General features: G+C 39.8%; 1 protein-coding gene across 10 annotated transcripts in view; it reads right to left on the bottom strand.

The window, feature by feature from the left end:
• Positions 1-17,366, bottom strand: part of ADGRG6 (adhesion G protein-coupled receptor G6) — a 158,352-nt gene that overhangs the window by 71,583 nt on the left and 69,403 nt on the right. For 9 of the 10 annotated variants that reach the window (XR_006280009.1, XM_038396397.2, XM_043511119.1 and 6 more), the window contains 2 exons: positions 8,926-8,994; positions 3,997-4,083 (listed from right to left, as the gene is read on the bottom strand). Coding sequence is in view for 9 of the 10 variants with exons in the window: in XM_038396397.2 (XP_038252325.1) it covers positions 3,997-4,083; positions 8,926-8,994 (156 nt within the window). In the remaining variant the exon portion in view is untranslated. The remainder of the gene's footprint in view (positions 1-3,996; positions 4,084-8,925; positions 8,995-17,366) is intronic. The other variant, XM_043511118.1, reaches the window with a different exon arrangement.

Below are 17,366 nucleotides of genomic sequence, written 5' to 3'. Positions count from 1 at the left end.
TAATTGATAACTTTGTTAGTAAATTTAACTCTGCTACATTCAATAGCTGACCCAAGCTTGGTGAAATTTTATCAAGATCATTTTGAAGACTTTGTGATAGTGAGGGTGCAGAAAATAACAATGATGTTGAGCAGCTGTTAGGATGTGCACTGGCCCTAATTTTTTGTTCTGAATGAAGGGTGTCTGTTTTTTCCAAAGACAATGTCATTGTGAGGAAGTTAGAACGCAGTGAGCTGTGTGTTCCTAAAAAATCAGTGTCTACATCTAGCTGAACTTTATTTTTTCCCTTATCAAAAGCACTTGTTGAATTACTCTCTTTGAACATATAAATGTTTTGTGATTGTGATGGTCCATTAGCTTTTGTATAGGTTATCGAACTCTCTGATGATCTGTCAGGTAAGCAGGCAATATAGTTATCCTCTGTACACGAAGGCTGGGCTGCCGAGTAAGTGAAGAAAATTGAAGCAAATGTCTGCCTGTGATGTTGGAAGGTCATGCCGATTTGATCTGCTCTTGAAATTTGATCCCAAGTCTGCATGTGTAAACTAGCAACACTTTTAAATTCGTCTGTGAAAGTTGCATGTGAAATATCAAAGGTACTCATCTGTAACTGCATGGAAGGCTGATGTGAGGACATTTCCAGTGAAGGAAAATGAGAATTTAAAGACACATTTATGTTAGGAGAAATGGTCATTTTTGACTGTGATATTTTCCTTTTTATATTTTCTGAAATCCCTAGTGAAGGGATCAGAACAATTGAACTAAAGCTTTCCATATCCAAAGATGACATACAGCTAGAAAAGTTCATTTTTTCTGTTCCATAACCTGATGTATTGATGACAGTAGTGTGCATAAGGATATTATCAGCTGCAGTAGGGGAACTAAAAAATGACTGTTTCTCTGTTGAGGAAGAAAGTTTATTAAATGAGAACCACCAGCTTTCTGAAAGTTCCCCAGAAAACTCTGGAGACTCTTGTTTGAAATTATAGTACAAAGTCCAAAAACTTGCTGGTAAAGAAGGAGCAATATTAATATACTGTGTTGGAAGACTCATATAACCTGGTTTCCAGGTATTACTGATTCTGTTCATGTTTTCTGGCTCAGGTGTGGAAAAAACAGAATCTTCATGTAGGTTGTCATTATGATTTGTGTCTAAAGTACTTTCTAATTTTTCATTTCTAGGGATCTCATTTGGTTTCCTTTGCATATTTGCAGAGGGTTTTAAAGAATGAGGTATATATATATAGTTGCTGGTAGAAACAAGTGTGTTGAAGATTTCAAATTCATCTTCTGGAGAAGATGCTTCTTCATCTTCCTCTTTTGGCAATTTGGTCAAAGGCCTAAATATAAATAAGTCACTTTTCAAAGATGCATGACTCAAGGATTCTTGATAAATTGGTGAAACAGTAACAGTGTGTTGAAATTCTGAACTTCTCTTTCTTGTTGCTAGCAAGAGTGCTGACAATCTTAGCAATTCTGTGCTGTCTTCCAGTGTTATAAGAGTTTCTGTTGGTTGGATATCAAGCATAGCTTCTTTATATATTTCTTTTATATCTTGGAAGAAACTAGATGGATTTGAAAGTTGAGTCTGTTTCGAGGTTACCTTTTTAAGGTTTACTGATTGATGCTCCTTGAAGTATTTAAATTTTGTAGACTGCAATTCATCATTTGCTTCTTCAAAATAAACACTATTCCTAATACAATCATCTTCCATGATTTTCTTAGTGGATACCAGGTAAACATTTTCAGGTGAAAATTCTAGTAAGTCCAGCTTACTTTTTTGAAAAGATGACTCATATTGTATAGAAGCAGCAGATAGGCTAGACAGAGAACGATAGTTTTCTTCTGGAATGTCAGAAATAACATGATGATATGATGCAGCATTGTTCCACCAGCTGAGAGATTCCAAGACATTGTATATACTTTCATGTGTGGAAGAGGATGTGCCACTATTAGAAGAAAAAATCCACAGGGGTTCTTTTGTGTGTTTGTAAAGGTTGCTTTTGCTCATCAGAGTGAGGAATGTTGACTCAGAATTAGTATAATCCAATCCATCAGTCAAAGTCCATGTTAGTTCTGCACTAAAACTTTCACTCTGCAGAAGAGGAAGTCCTACATTCTTGGAATGCACTGTAACCGTGGGGGTTATTGGAATTTGTGCTATATCATAAATCTCATTCAGTAAGCCACTAGAGTGATTCAAAACACTATTATGGGTTGACTGATTTATTGCAGTATTGTGCTCTGTAAAAGGATCCAACATAGCAACTTCAGTCTCCCCAGAAGCAGCTGATGTGGCCTCAGAAGTAGGTAGCAAGAACACGTTGTGTGCGTTTTTTCTCTCTGGGTTTTGGTCCTTAGGTGATGAACTTTTACTGGGTTGGAGAGGCCTTTGTCTCACTGGCCAAATAATTGGGGTTGATATAATTCCTATATTTTTGACCCCTTTTATCATAGAATCTTGGTGCCCTTGTAGTAGTGAGTGGGAGGATTCAGGTGAATTTCTCTTCATTCTGAAGATAATTGTAGCAGGAACTCTTAATTCCCACAGGTCTGTATGTAGCAAGCCATATAGTTAATGGATGAAAGAAAAATTATTTATACAAACTAAATGATTCACCTCACGTCAGAAACTCTGTTAGCTCAGTGGAAGCTGTATTTACTTATTTTAAGTACGAATTTGGCATCTTGTCTTTTAGTCTTTCTGCTTTATGAAGAGAATTTTATAGACACCCACAAGAGTTAGCCATCCAATTTTCATTGATTTTAATGGAAATTGGGTATCCAGTTTCCCTATGTGGCTTTGAAAATCTTAGCATTACTGTATTGGGTTAACTATTTAGTGTGAACATCTTGGGATTGGCTCCATAAATAGAAACGAAACACCCCTTGACATAAGTGACTCAATAGTTTCCAGGGTCTGGCTCTTTTCTTCTAGAGTACAGTCAAATATCAAAGAAGAAAAATATAGGTATAAACTACTAAATTCTATGATGAACTTTACAGTAATGTTTGCAGGACATAATAAGCTATAGTATAAAACTACCAGAGGTTTTAAATCCTCCAATAGGAATGAACACATTTGTTAAAAACGCACAATCATTAATTTAATTCTGTGGAGCCCACTGAAAATGAAATCCCTGTAGACAAGGATTTTTGTGATATTTTGTAGAAAACCAATGAAAGCTGTGTTAAAATAGTTTCTTTCAATTCATTACTATTATTATTTTTACTTAATTTGTATTTTGGTAGCTCCCCCAACATGCTACACTATCTCCTGAGGAAAGTGATCTCTTAGAACTTGACAAAATGTCAAAGGAAATCTCTACTTTCCTGTGAATAGCAGTGGACTTATAATTGATTCATCTGGAACTACTAAAGTTTCCCTAATCTTTCTGAATGAAAACTACATTATATTCAATGCTTTCAATATTTTCCTAAATAAAATAATGATCCTGCTCCCCTTGAAGTCAATGGAAAGATTCCTATTGAGTCAGCAGAAGTTGTTTTGCTCCAACAGACAGATTCCACTTGGCTTCTCAAACTTACCAATGGGGAATAGATAAGTTCCACTGGCCCACCTGAAAATGTGGCTGGTATGTGGCACCTAAACAGCAGCTGTGTTAAAAGTCTCAAAGACATGTCTATTTTTATCCTCTTTTTAAAATATCTATCTTGGCCCTGTGTGCTTTGAAGATTAGTGAATGAACAAGTGAATGAACAATATAAATAACAAGTGACACATAATGTGGAAATGGCTCACTTTTATACAAGAAATATGCAAGCATATTAAAAAAAATATTGGGCCCGATTCTGTTCTCAAACCAGTTTTACATGATTGACATGGAGTAACTCCTGATTTATACTAGTGTAATTAAGAGCAGAATCAAACCCAATATGTGAAACTTGACATTTGTTATATTTAAATAAACCTTATAACACAATACATTTGCTCTAGACACAGTACAAGGAAAAATGTAACACAGGATTTCTTACCATCATTTGGCTTATCGGTTCTATTAGTATCGGGCATGTTAGTGGTGACAGTGGGTGGTGGAGGAGTAGTAGCATTTACAGTAGTAGCTGGTAACAAAGATGAGAGAAAGGTGAATTTGCATGAAAAATGAATGTTAATATGGTCAGGCACAATGGGAATAATGCATGAAAACATACATAGAGAGTGAAGGAAACCATTTACTATACATGTTAATATGCATACACCAAACTTCTGTATAAAGTGATGAATATGAATGAACTGATGTAGGTCCCAGTCCTGCAATCCTTACTCCTGCGGACTTCAGTGGGAGTAAGTGTTGCAAGATCAGTCCTGTACTGTCTTCACAAATTCTGAATCATTTAATAAGATCTTCTATGAAGAGTTGTGCAAAGGCCAGAAAATAAATAACACGGCTTCAAACTCAGACAAACTATGAACATTAGCTTGTGAAAAAAATAGATGTCTCTACCCGGGAAGGAAGACGAAGAACAACTGTGAAATGAAAACACCAGTGTAAGGATCTAATTAGCTCCACTAAGATCTGTATAATGAACAGAATTAAAATCATACATGGAATATTCTCAAGAAATTGATTTTCAAAGCTTCATGTACTATACAATTCCTACTGATATCAGTAGGATTCACCTCACACAGCACTTCCAAAATTTATCCCTTAGGGACTAGCTCAAATGAATTTTCAGTTGGTACAGGGAAGATATACAGTACCAGAAAATTTCCTTCAGAACAGAATAGGTTTGTGTGTTTACACAGAACAGCATCAAAACAATTAATAATCATATCACTGCATTTTAAATAACAATTTGGAAAAGAAATATATTTTATTCAGTAATTCTCAGGGAACTCAAACCCAAAATTGATAGTTTTTTTCTGGAAAGCTCTCTTTACAATATGGACACTTATATATCATAAGCTCTCAACCTGCCATGTTCTTTTCTGATACAATTTTGACCAACAACCAAGCTCAAAAGCTTATGAAAGTGTATTTTCAGCAGGGTTTGTTTTTTTTCCTAGATACATTCTATGTTGTTTTTGTTACAAGCTTCTTGTATGATTTTTTGGTGTGAGAGAATAAATTTGTTTCACCTTTGTTACTTGTTTTCTATTGATATTTTATTAAGCAAAACATGACAACAATTTAAAGAATTTGAACTTGCAGAATTATAATTCAGTGGATGATATGTGTTCAGCCATTTATATAATTATGACAAAGACGGCCTCATTAGCCAAATCAACAAAAATGGTAAAAAAGAGAAAGGCATCCATCCCTATTACCAAATGCTGCTATAGAAATCTAAGGTCTTTAACCCATAAAAAACCAACATTGGTTCTTTTTCTTCAACAATTGCTTTTATGACACTGTGGAAATGAGTTCATTAAAAAAATGCTTGACTCTGAATAGTGGCAACCTATCCAAAGGATAGTAATCAGTAATAATATAAACAGATGACCAGGCTTATGTGGGACGGAACAGGAGATGTCGATAATGTTCAGTGGACCATATTAGTTTATAATACTCCCTATCAAACTTAGATCACTTGGAATGCATAAGGGTAAACAGACATTGAGGGCTTGGCTACACTTACATTTTATAGCGCTCTAACTTGCTGGCTCAGGGGTGTGAAAAATCACCCCCTTGAGCACAGCAAGTCAGAGCTCTTTAAAGCGCTAGTGTAAACAGGCTCCCAGCGCTGGGAGCCACGCTCTGAGCGCTGAGAGCCAATCCCCTCATGGAGGTGGATTACCAGGAGTGCTGGGAGACCTCTCTTCCAGCGCTTGCGCATGACCACACTCGTACTTCAAAGTGCTGCTGTGGGAGCGCTCCCGCAACAACGCTTTGAAGTTTCCAGTGTAGCCATGCCCTAAGTATACATTAAAAGCTTTCTCTTTGTGATTCGATTTCTGGGCTAAATTCCAGATACTTCATGGGAGATGGACAGTACTTACAGTGAAAGAAGTAGGAGAATCTGAAAGAGAAGTGGAAGTTTAAACAACTTTGACAAAAAAGCTAAAAGTTTCTTTGCATTCTAGAGTTCTAGTAAGCACAGGCAGCTTGATTTTCAGAGATGCTGAGACCTCAAAACTCTAGATGAAGACAGTGAAAGCTGCGGGTGCTCAACATTGCTGAAAATCAGGCCTAGTTTGTTGTGTCACATTGTGAGAAGGAACAATGTTCTACTTTCAAATTGATGAACATCTTGTCTGAATGATCAGGGACTGAGAAAATGTACACATAATTTGTTCATCATCTTGGTAGCTTGGCTACGGTGCTGCTCCATGCAGTCCTAAGAGTGAGCTGTGATCTGAAACAAATTTGGTTTGATCCATTTCCCCTTATCTTTTGGAAAGACAATGTCCTTGGTTTAGGGACAGCCACCACCATAACTTTCTTCAGCATCCACAACTAGCTTGTTCATGAAATTAGTTGTCTAGGAGGACATGATGTCTGTCATCCTCTTGATAAAGTCTTTAAATAATGGCTTCCTGATAAAAGGAGATTTGTAGGAAGGAAAAATTGAACAAAGAGGAATCACAAAATGAACAAAATTTCAGCAGCCTGTATGCAGATGCCTTACCTGCTAAAGTGAAAGCATAGGCTTTGTCCATTAAAGTAATAAAATTAAAGTTATAGTGGCAGCTTAGCTTTAATTTGTAACATTCTAGCCTCTCAGACAAAAAGAACATAGGTTCAAGGGTGGTCTGGGAAGCTGTAACAGAGGGTGATTTCAATCTGAAAAATGACTATCCAGAAATGGCACATTCTTATAAATCAGATCTCTTCCTCCTGCAGTTTCAGAATCAGATGTGCTGAGAAATAAGTTTTTAAGGCTTTTTACTCCTTTTAGCACTACAGAGCAGCTAAGAGCATAACACAGCTAAGAGAGGCATATGGATCTTATTTCTTTACTAAATTCCAAACAGGTGTAATTGATGGCATAATTTGGAGATTTCATAACTAGTGATGAGGCAAAAAATAAAAAGAAATTAAAAAAAAGGCAAGAACCCACACTGACCCTAAGAGTCCAAAGAAAGTTTGCAGGTTCAGCAGTCAGAAACACAGACACATACTCTCTCTCTCTCTCTTTTCAGTTATAAACTGAGCAGATTTTATCTGACACCACTGAAACAATAAATACAGAAATGTGCCATTTTAGCAGAGTCCTGTCTCAGAGTAGGACAGCACATTAAGAAACTCCATCTTTGGATGTGATAATATTGTAGTACTGACTGTTTGTCTGGTGCAAATCATAGATCTCTGGGCATTTTTCTAAAAAGACTATCCTGATGTCTTGGTTATCATAATCCTGTCTCAATAAAACTGGTTTTAATTACCATGGCTGTGTGAGAGCTATTACTGAGTTCATGATGGCTACCACATTTACCTAAGCATTCGCTCCAGGACGAGTATTTAACTCATTATTGCAAAGTACTTTGGGTGTCTTAAGTCCAAAAGATGCTATTTAAAACTAACTTCTGGACCTAGCTGGCATTTCACCTTAACTATGGACTTTGCAATCTGGACATCAGTTTAGATGTAGTTTGAAACACTGCAAGTATATGCTCCAGCAGCCTGAGTCAAATTCACGACCAGAAAATCCAGTGCAAGTGGCTAAAACTCCATTATAGCCTGCTATAGCCATTACCCTGGATCCCCACCAGGAGTTAATTTTACCCTCTGTTGTTAAGCTCAATATGTTTTATTTTTACTCTTTACCACAGAAAGAGTTCCAAGAATCTTAAGTCCTTCCTCTTTATTTACTTTTCTTTCCCACCTGCCTCTGCCTTCCATCCCTTATCTTTAAAAGGGTTAAATCATTTGAAATTATTTTAGAGCAGGTGCTGCTGCTACAACTAGCATAGAGCTGTATGTAAGTTTTATAGAGAAGTTTAACCCAACTAGTAGGCTCTGAGGTCATGAATGCATTGTGAAAGTAGGCCTGGCACCATTCATGCCAAGGGGTTGTGCTGAATTCCAACCACGAAGCAGACCTGCAGGAATTAATTGGGGGTGAATCCCTATGAGTAATCCCTGCAGGTTTGATTCACAAGGCACATGGAAGTGGAACTCTGCAGTGATCACCCAGCTCTAGTGATAATCTTGCAATGTCCCCCCAAACTACGCCCATGGGCATCCCCAGCTCCACCCCTTCCCCTTCCCTGAGGGGAAGCAAAGAAATTCTGCAGAGGGATATGAATTTTGCACATGCACGGTGGCGCAGAATTCCCCGAGGAGTAACCCAGCTGACCTGGCCCTTCAAGATGTCTGATATCATGACTCCTGTTGTGACTGACAGACATGTTGATACCTATAGTGATCATTCATTAGTATGCCTCTGGGGGGAAGGCCTGAAAATTATCGGCTATTACAATAAGTAGTTTTATTATTATTATATGAATATATTATTATATGAATAATAACGATTATACTTTGTATTTGTATAATACCTTTCACCTGAGGATCTCAAATCATACTGACTAACAATTAATTAAACTTCACAGCAGCCTGTTAAAAACATCTAAATAATGATCAGTTCCTGTAATTACATCAGTTTATGCCCAATTTACAGATTTTCCACCAGCGTTAACATTATAGCCTTTAACTGTGCAGGAGGAAAAGAGATGGGGAAAGAAATGAAACCAGTTCATACTTGCATTAGCATATGATTGTTAGGTTTTGATACAATGAAGACTTTATGGACTTGATTGTATTATCAAGAGTTTGATCACATTCTTTCTACATACTGTATGTATAGTACACCCACACATCTGTTGAAGCTAAGAAATTCCTTTCTTTGCTCAGTTTTCTAGAGGTCAGCCTTAAGAAGTTAAAGTAAAATGAAATTAAAAGAAAAAAAAACAAGGAGATTAGGTAAAGCTGAAAAATGCCAACAGTGTCTTTGGCTTCTTACCTTGGCAAAGGCTTCCAAGATTTTCACAACTAGTTGGTTCAGATGTAGGTGGGGGAATTAGGTATGAGCCTTTAGAATATGGAAAGACAAATCATTAAAAATGTTTGGTATATGATACATAACACTGTCATGTCTCAAAATACATTAGGTCATGCACTCGCAGTTCTTTTTCTGGTTTATCTCAGCAGGAAACCTGATATGCCATTTTGCTCAGAAGACTCATGTACGATCATTTCCCTATGTTGCTGACAACTCCAGGAAAGTCCTGCTGGCTTGCAAGTTTGGGTCATATCTAACAAGTACCTCACATCTTCATATTTTCCAAGATTTCCATTAGATTTAGCTACACACAGCTGCCCTGGAAATCATTGAGTAGTATGTGGCAAACTGTTTAAAAATGTAGTAGCTAGTGTGGCTATAAGTGCCTATGCAGAATTAATGGATAACAACATGGCATCTTCAAGTGAGTTCTGAACTCAGTTGTGGCAATGTAGTCTACCAGCGTACTAGTCAGAGAAATTCCCCAAAGGAGATACCAAGCAGATAAGCTGTGATTCAACCAGTTCCTGTGTGCAGGGCATGGGCATGATTCATGTTCTGGTATGCATGTATAATAAACAGATAAAGACATCAGAATGTGTATTTACTGAATTAATCATATCTACATGCATATATTTTGGTGGCATGGAAACCCAACTACATATATAAAACTGACCAACTGAGAAAGTAATGGGGTAGCTGCATTCATTATATTTGGAATATCCCCGTGCTTCAGCTGCACATACAGCATTTGCACATTATGTTGAAAATAATGGGACCAAATAGCATGGCATACTCGATAATGCACATGTGCAAAAATAATACTAAATAAATGCTAAATACTTAGATAAACAATATTAAACAACCCAGCTTGTGTGTGTAAAATGTGAATCGGCCAGATGTCTAGGTGAAATGCAGATGTTTTGTGCTATATGGCTGGCTCGGTCTGGCCCCCAAACCAGCATATCTCCCTGGGAGAATCACTTTAGTGCAAGAGGATTCCTTTAGTAGAGCACAGCGGCTATGTTAGATGGGGAAAGAGGGTGTGTCCAAAGGAAGAAGGCATGGCTGGGACACTTCTATGCCAAATCAATCCCTGGTTGCAGTTTTTGGCCTCTCGTTTGTTAACAACCAGTGTAAATTAGCAGTGCCATAACAGAAGATCTGGCCCAATAATTTTGGGGCTGGTTCTGCATTCTAGCATTGCCAACTTTCTACTCACACAAAACCGAACACATTGCCCCGCCCCCTGCCCTACCCCTCCTCTGCCCCTTCTCCAAGGCCCTGCCACCTCCATCTGTCGCTCGCTCTCCCCACCCTCACTCACTCGCTCATTTTCATTGGGCAGGCTCAGGGGATTGGGGTTCAGGAGGGGGTGAGGGCTCTGACTGGGGGTGCAGGCTCTGGGGGGGCAGAAATGAGGAGTTTAAGGTACGGGAGGGGCTCCAGGTTGAGGCAGCGGAATGTGGGGGGTCACGGGGGAAGGGTCAGGGCTCCAGCTGGGGGATGCCAGCTCTGGGATGGGGCCAGGGATGAGGGGTTTGGGGTGCAGAAGAGAGGGCTCCAGGTTGGGGGGTGGAGCCAAGGGGTTCAGAGTATGGGAGGAGGCTCTGGGCTGAGGCAGGGGGTTGGGGTGCGGGAGGGGGTATGGGGTCTGGACTGGGGGTGTGGGTTTTGGGGTGGGAACAAAAATGAGGGGTTCAGAGTCTGGGAGAGGGCTCTGGGCTGGGGCAGGGGGTTGGGAGGGTGAGGGCTCTGGCTCTGGAGTGCAGAGTCTAGGTAGGGCTAAGGGGTTTGGGGTGTTGGAGAATGCTCCAGATTGGGACTGAGGGGTTTGGAGGGCAGGAAGGGGATCAGGGCTGGGGCAGGGGGTTGGAGCACTGTGTGGGGGGGTGAGGGCTTCAACTGGGGGTGCGGGCTCTGGAGTGGGGCTGGGGATGAGGAGTTTAGAGTTCCAGAGGGTGCTCTGGGCTGGAACCGAGGGGTTCAGAGGGCAGGGGCGGATCAGGGCTGGACAGGGGGGGATCAGGGCTGGGCAGGGGGTTGGGGTGCAGGGTGTGAGGGCTCCGGCAGGGGATGCGGGCTCTGGGGAGGGTCTGGGGATGAGAGGTTTGGGATACAGGAGGGTACTCGGGATGGGATTGAGGGATTCAGAGAATGGGAGAGGGATAAGGGCTGGACAGGGGGTGGAGGCATGAGAGGGGGTGAGGGCTGCAAGTTCTGGGAGGCGCTTACCTCAAGCAGTTCCGAGAAGCAGCAGTATGTCCCCCCTTTGTCTCCTATGTGGAGGCACGGCCAGGCAGCTCTGTGTGCTGCCTGTCCACAGGTGCTGCTCCCGCAGCTCCCATTGGCCGCTGTTCCTAGCCAATGGGAGTTGCAGAATCATCGCCTGGGGCAGGGGTGGTTTGCGGAGTCTCCTGGCTGCCCTACATCTAGAACCCAGAGGGGGGGACGTGCCGCTGCTTCCGTGGAGCCACGGCAGGCAGGGAGCCTGCATTAGCCCCGCTGCGCCACTGACCAGACTTTTAACGGCCCGGTCAGCAGTGTTGACCGGCGCCTCCAGGGTACCTTTTTGACTGGGCATTCTGGTTGAAAACCAGACATCTGGCACCCTACTGAATTCACTGAAGTCATTGGGACTTTTGTGGTTCACTTTAATAGGAGCAGTGTTGGACTCATTAAAAAAAAACAGAAAAACTTAAAAACAGAACACGTAGTAGGAGTGAGGGTAAAACTTTTTAAATTGCCTGTCACTTGAGAGCCTAAGTACCATGAGAATTAGGCTCCTACATCATTGCTGAAAATGGGATTTAGACTCCTAAACCATCTAGATATTTTTGAAAATATTTTTCCTATTCTGTTCCTGCTAGGCTTGTGTTGTGGTTATTGCTGTGCTGAGAATGAGCTAGGATGGAGCCAGGTGCTCATCACTCAGCAGCAGTGAACCCAGAGGCCATGCAGCAGAGTGGGATATTGCTGGCTGGAGACCTGAGAGAATACAGGGCCAGGCTTAAAAGTACGCTGAAGTATTTTTCCATGAAATAACTTGAAACTATGAGACGGTGGGATGAGTTCATATTTTATATAAGAAACTAAACTCCACTGAGTATCCTTTGCAAGCCATATGATGTCCTGTGTGAAGCATTTTTACAAATATATCTGGTAATGTTAATAGGCTAATATAAAAACACCCTGAAAGCTGATCCCCTGTTGGCTCTGTATCAGAGGAAGGTGGCTAAGTAGCTACCCGAAGGTCACTGTAACTTCCACGTGGCAATAGACCACACTTTAGTATTTTTTTAAAGATAAATATGCCTGGGCACTATGCTAAACACACCCTTTTTTGTGTTAATCAAGCCTGGCTTTGGCCAGACCATGTCATCCGTCAGTGCTCAGTAAAAGAAATTATGAGAAACTGAATGTCAACATACTTTGAGCTGCTACGACATTCTCATCAATATCACCTAAGCATGTCAACTCTCCACATATCTTGCTTAATTCACTTTTTGGACTTAAAAGGAATGGCCAGTTATGGCTGAACCATTTTACTTTTTGTATTAATGTGGGTATAGGATAAGGGCATGTACTGCTGGTATCAAATGCAGCTGATGATTTTATAGTGAAAAGAAATCCAGGCCCATCTAAACGATGAGTAGCATTAGCATGCTCTAATAAAAACCCAGAAAAACTCAGCACCACTATACAGTGGTAAGAACATGCATGTGAATGAAAGTCTGAATGGAATATTAAACCAGTACAAGGCACGGTTCTCAAAAGAAGGTTATCTGCAGCAATTTGTTACTGCTCATATGTTCAGTAATTCCATTAGCAAATGCTGTCTGAAAAGTCTGTTAACCGCAAATGAAAATAGAGCCCTTTGCGGAGTTTAATAATGCAAGTGACATTCACATGCAAATATGCTGCATTCACTAGTAAGCGTTCAGACTGCTTTGTTACTTAGCTTCTTTCAGCTCCTTACCAAAGCACGAACATGGCAGGATTAATATCTCTTTTCTGAACAAACCCTTGCTTTGCAATTAAATGAATCCTTATCAGTAAGATAAAGTTCTCTCTCTAATGTTGCTAGTGCTTTGTCTGTCATTGATAGCCTGACTCATCAACTCTTATTTCAAAGGTTGATCTGACAAAGAATTCTTTATGACTCAAAAAGACAATGAGAAGAGAAAAATCTTACAGGTGCATCCTCTGGGGTTTCTAGCTGAGTTTTTGAGATGGTATTTCTCACAGTACTTTCTTTGAGGAAATGTTGTAGATGGGTAAGCCAGTAGTACTGTAATAATTTAGCACGGCTGGGAGAAGACTGAAAAGGGTGCTGGAGATATCTCTTGGGCTTTGGGACAGGAGAGATACAAGTACCTTCCTCGGAGTGCTAGGCCTTTTTGCACTCTTAGCAAATAGAGTATGGTGTGGGTGGGTAAGGATTTTACTCCTGTGTTCTTTCCACTGCACATACATTACTACTGATTTCCCAAGTAATTTCTTAGCTAATAAAACTATTTGGAGGCAGAGCTTGTATCTTCATATGTGTTTGTACAGTGCCTAGCACAGTACAATGGGGTCCTGGTCCTGATTATGGCCCTTGGGCACTATTGTAATATTTTAAATATCAAAACTAATACATATGTAAAACAGTATTAATGTATAAAACCTGGGGCCCATTACCTTGCTAGTCTGATGAGTATTCATGTTTATTTTTTTTACAATATTTACAGATGGGAGAAAAGGAATCTGCCATTGATATATTTCAGTGACTACACTTTGTTGTCAAGCAATTAAAAAAATTAATCGTGATAAATTGCGCAATTAAAAAAATTAATCTTGATTAATTGTGCAGTTAAACAATAATAGAACAACATTTATTTACATATTTTTGGATTTTTCTACATTTTCAAATATATTGATTTCAATTACAACACAATATAAAGTATACACTGCTCGCTTTATATTTATTTTTGGTTACAAATATTTGCACTGTAAAAAACAAAAGAAATAGTATTTTTCAGTTCACCTAATACAAGTACTGTAGTGCAATCATGAAAGTTGAACTTACAAATGTAGAATTATGTACAAAAAATAACTGCATTCAAAAATAAAACAAACAATGTAAAACTTTAGAGACTACAGGTCCACTCAGTCCTACTTCTTGTTCAGCCAAATGCTAAGATAAACAAGTTTGGTTACAATTTTCAAGAGATAATGTTGCCCGTTTCTTGTTTACAATGTCACCTGAAAGTGAGAACAGGCGTTCATATGGCACTGTTGTAGCCTGCGTGGCAAGATATTTATGTGCCAAATGCACTAAAGATTCATATGTCCCTTCATGCTTCAACCACCATTGCAGAGGACATGCGTCCATGCGGATGATGGGTTCTGCTCGATAACAATACAAAGCAGAGCAGACTGATGCATATTCATTTTCATCATCTGAGTCAGACCCCACCAGCAGAAGGCTGATTTTCTTTTTTGGTGGTTCAGGTTCTGTAGTTTCCTCATCTGAGTGTTGCTCTTTTAAGACTTCTGAAAGCATGCTCCGCACCTCATCCTTCTCAGATTTTGGTTGGCACTTCAGATGCTTATTTTTAGAAATCTCACATTGGTACCTTCTTTGCGTTTTGTCAAATCTGCTATGAAAAGTGTTCTTAAAACAAACATGTGCTGGGTCATCATCCAAGACAGCTATATCATGAAATATATGGCAGAATGCGGGTAAAACAGAACAGGAGACATACAATTCTCTCTCAAGTAGTTCAGTCACAAATTTAATTAACAATGTTTTTTAAACACGCTTCATCAGCATGGAAGCATGTCCTCTGGAATGGTAGCCAAAGCATGAAGGGGCATACAAATGTTTAGCATATCTGGCATGTAAATACCTTGCAATGCTGGCTACAAAAGTGCCATGCGAATGCCTGTTCTCACTTTCAGGTGACATAAATATAAAGCAGGTACCATTATCTCCTGTAAATGTAAACAAATTTGTTTGTCTCTGCAGTTGGCTGAACAAGAAGTAGGACTTGTAGGCTCTTAAGTTTTACATTGTTTTTGTTTTTGAGTGCAGTTATATAACCAAAAAAATAAAAATAAAAATCTACATTTGTAAGTTACACTTTTCAAAATAAAGAGATTGCACTATAGTACTCGTATGAGGTGAACTGAAAAATACAATTTCTTTTATCATTTTTACAGTGCAAAAATTTGTAAAAAAATAATATAAAGTGAGCAGTGTACACTTTGCATTCTGTGTTGTAACAGAAATCGATATATTTGAAAATGTAAAAAAAATCCCAAAATATTAAACAATAGAATACCAATTGAAATTTATTAAACAATGCAATTAATCATGATTAATTTTTTTAATCATGATTAATTGTTTTGAGTTAATTGCCTGAGTTAACTATGATTAATCAACAGAACTAATATTTATTTTGCTAGTGCCGTAGGCTTGCATAGTTCTTCACAATAAACAAAGACAAGGTCCATGCCCCAAGCAAAGTTAGATAGAAAACACAAAATGTACAGCTCCTTTGGTTTATGCGAATTATCCAGACATCTAGATGGGTGCTTTTGGTAAGGAGTGTACATAATATAAAACCATTAAGATAATAAGGAACCAGGAAAGCTGAATGTGAGAAGGCACTAGGGGAAGAATACGGTTCTTGCAGGAGTATAATTGTTTTTGTGGAAAGCCAATCAGTGTCATGTGTGTCTTCCAGGGGTCTCCCCTGCAGATCTGGAGTCCAGAAGCAGATCACAGTCACGTACAACATATACATCTATCCACTCCAGGGTTGCCAAGTGTCTGGTTTTTGACCAGAAAGTCTGGTTGTAAAGGGGACCTGGAGGTGTCCAGTCAGATGTACTGACCAGACACCAAAAGTCCAGTTACTGTGGGTGGGGAAGGGGGCAGGTGCCAGGTCATCAACCCGTGCCAGCACCTGCTCAGCCGGGGCAGCCTCCTACCTGTATCTAGTGGGCAGGCAGGTAGCAAGCTCTGCATCAGGTTGCAGCTCCTGTCCCAGCCCTGGAGCAGAAGGAGCCCAGCTGGGGGTGGAGTGAGGGTGTGGGAGGTTGAAAAGATCAAGTGACTAGGAAGGAGGCTGGGGGGAGCAGCAAGCAAATGGGTAGAGGAGAAACTGTGCAGTGGGGGATTGGAGGGGTGAAAAGAGGCAGGACCATGAAGTAATATTTGTCTTGCGATGTGCAAAGGGAAGGGGAAAACCCAGCAATTTTAATCTGAAATGTTTCCTCTCCTCTTAATCCCTTTTGCCTTTAGTTTATTCTCCTTTCATTCTCCTCAGGTTTCTGGGGGTTTTTTTTTGTTTGGTTTGTTTAATTTTGCGCACAGATGCTTTTTATGGCACTCTTCACAGACAGCACAATGGATGTACAGCAAATGCACAAAGCACACACTGCTCCTTCCTACTGACCAGAGGGTCAGAGACCAGAAGTGCGTATTGAACTGACAATTTGGCACGATTAATTTTTTTTCTCCAGAGATCACCATGGACAGACCGAAGTCTACTGGATCCTTTCCCACTCATGATCCTCTCTCTTTTCCTGTTAGAAGAATGCTAATAACAAAGAAGCAGTTTAAAAAGAAGTTTGAAATGGACATTATTTCAAGCAGTGATTCAGTATTTTGGGGCTAGTGGTTTTGGGAAGATCCCAGAGAAAAATGGATAGTATCCCCTCTCAAAGTTTCTATCTATGCAAAGAGTAAAAAACCCTGGAAGATAACATTTCCAGGTGCATTCTTACACCTTTACTCTATTATGACATTTTCAGAGTTACATGAGGGAATAAAGGAGGTGACATAGTGAGTGGAAAGCTCTGCTTCCTGCCTTGGTAGAAACTTGGAGCACTTTCTTTCCTGGAGATCTAGACCAATTCTTGGATCATTAGATCACAACTATGAAAATAATAGTACCTCTGGAACATCTTAATAATCTTTTATTGCTGCAATGTCCTTAGAAAGCCACAGCAATGCGTAGACTTAAAACTCGTGAACTGGGCCTGAGTAATCTTAGCTTCAATGCAGGAGAATCAGGATGGCTGAACCAGCTTTCTAATGGTCCCCATCCATGCCTGCACTGAAGAGAACTCTGGCACAGGAAAGAATATAGCCTGCCTAGCTTTAGGCACTTGAGTAATCCTACTGGTGTCTCAAGGGCTTAAAGTTAAGCACATTCTTAAGTGGTTTCAGGATAAGGGCCTTAGATTGTAACCTCTTCAGGTCAGGGACTCTGGTCTTAATATGTTTCCGTAAAGTGCTATGCATGCCTATAGCATTATATACACAGTATTATTTCTACCTATTACCCCTTTTAAACAAACACATATATTTTATCTTGCCCCATGTGGCCACAATCAAGTATATTAAC

The sequence above is a fragment of the Dermochelys coriacea genome, chromosome 3 (assembly GCF_009764565.3).
Source record: "Dermochelys coriacea isolate rDerCor1 chromosome 3, rDerCor1.pri.v4, whole genome shotgun sequence".
In the NCBI taxonomy this organism is placed as follows: domain Eukaryota; kingdom Metazoa; phylum Chordata; order Testudines; family Dermochelyidae; genus Dermochelys; species Dermochelys coriacea.
This window is presented reverse-complemented; position numbering and strand designations above follow the sequence as displayed.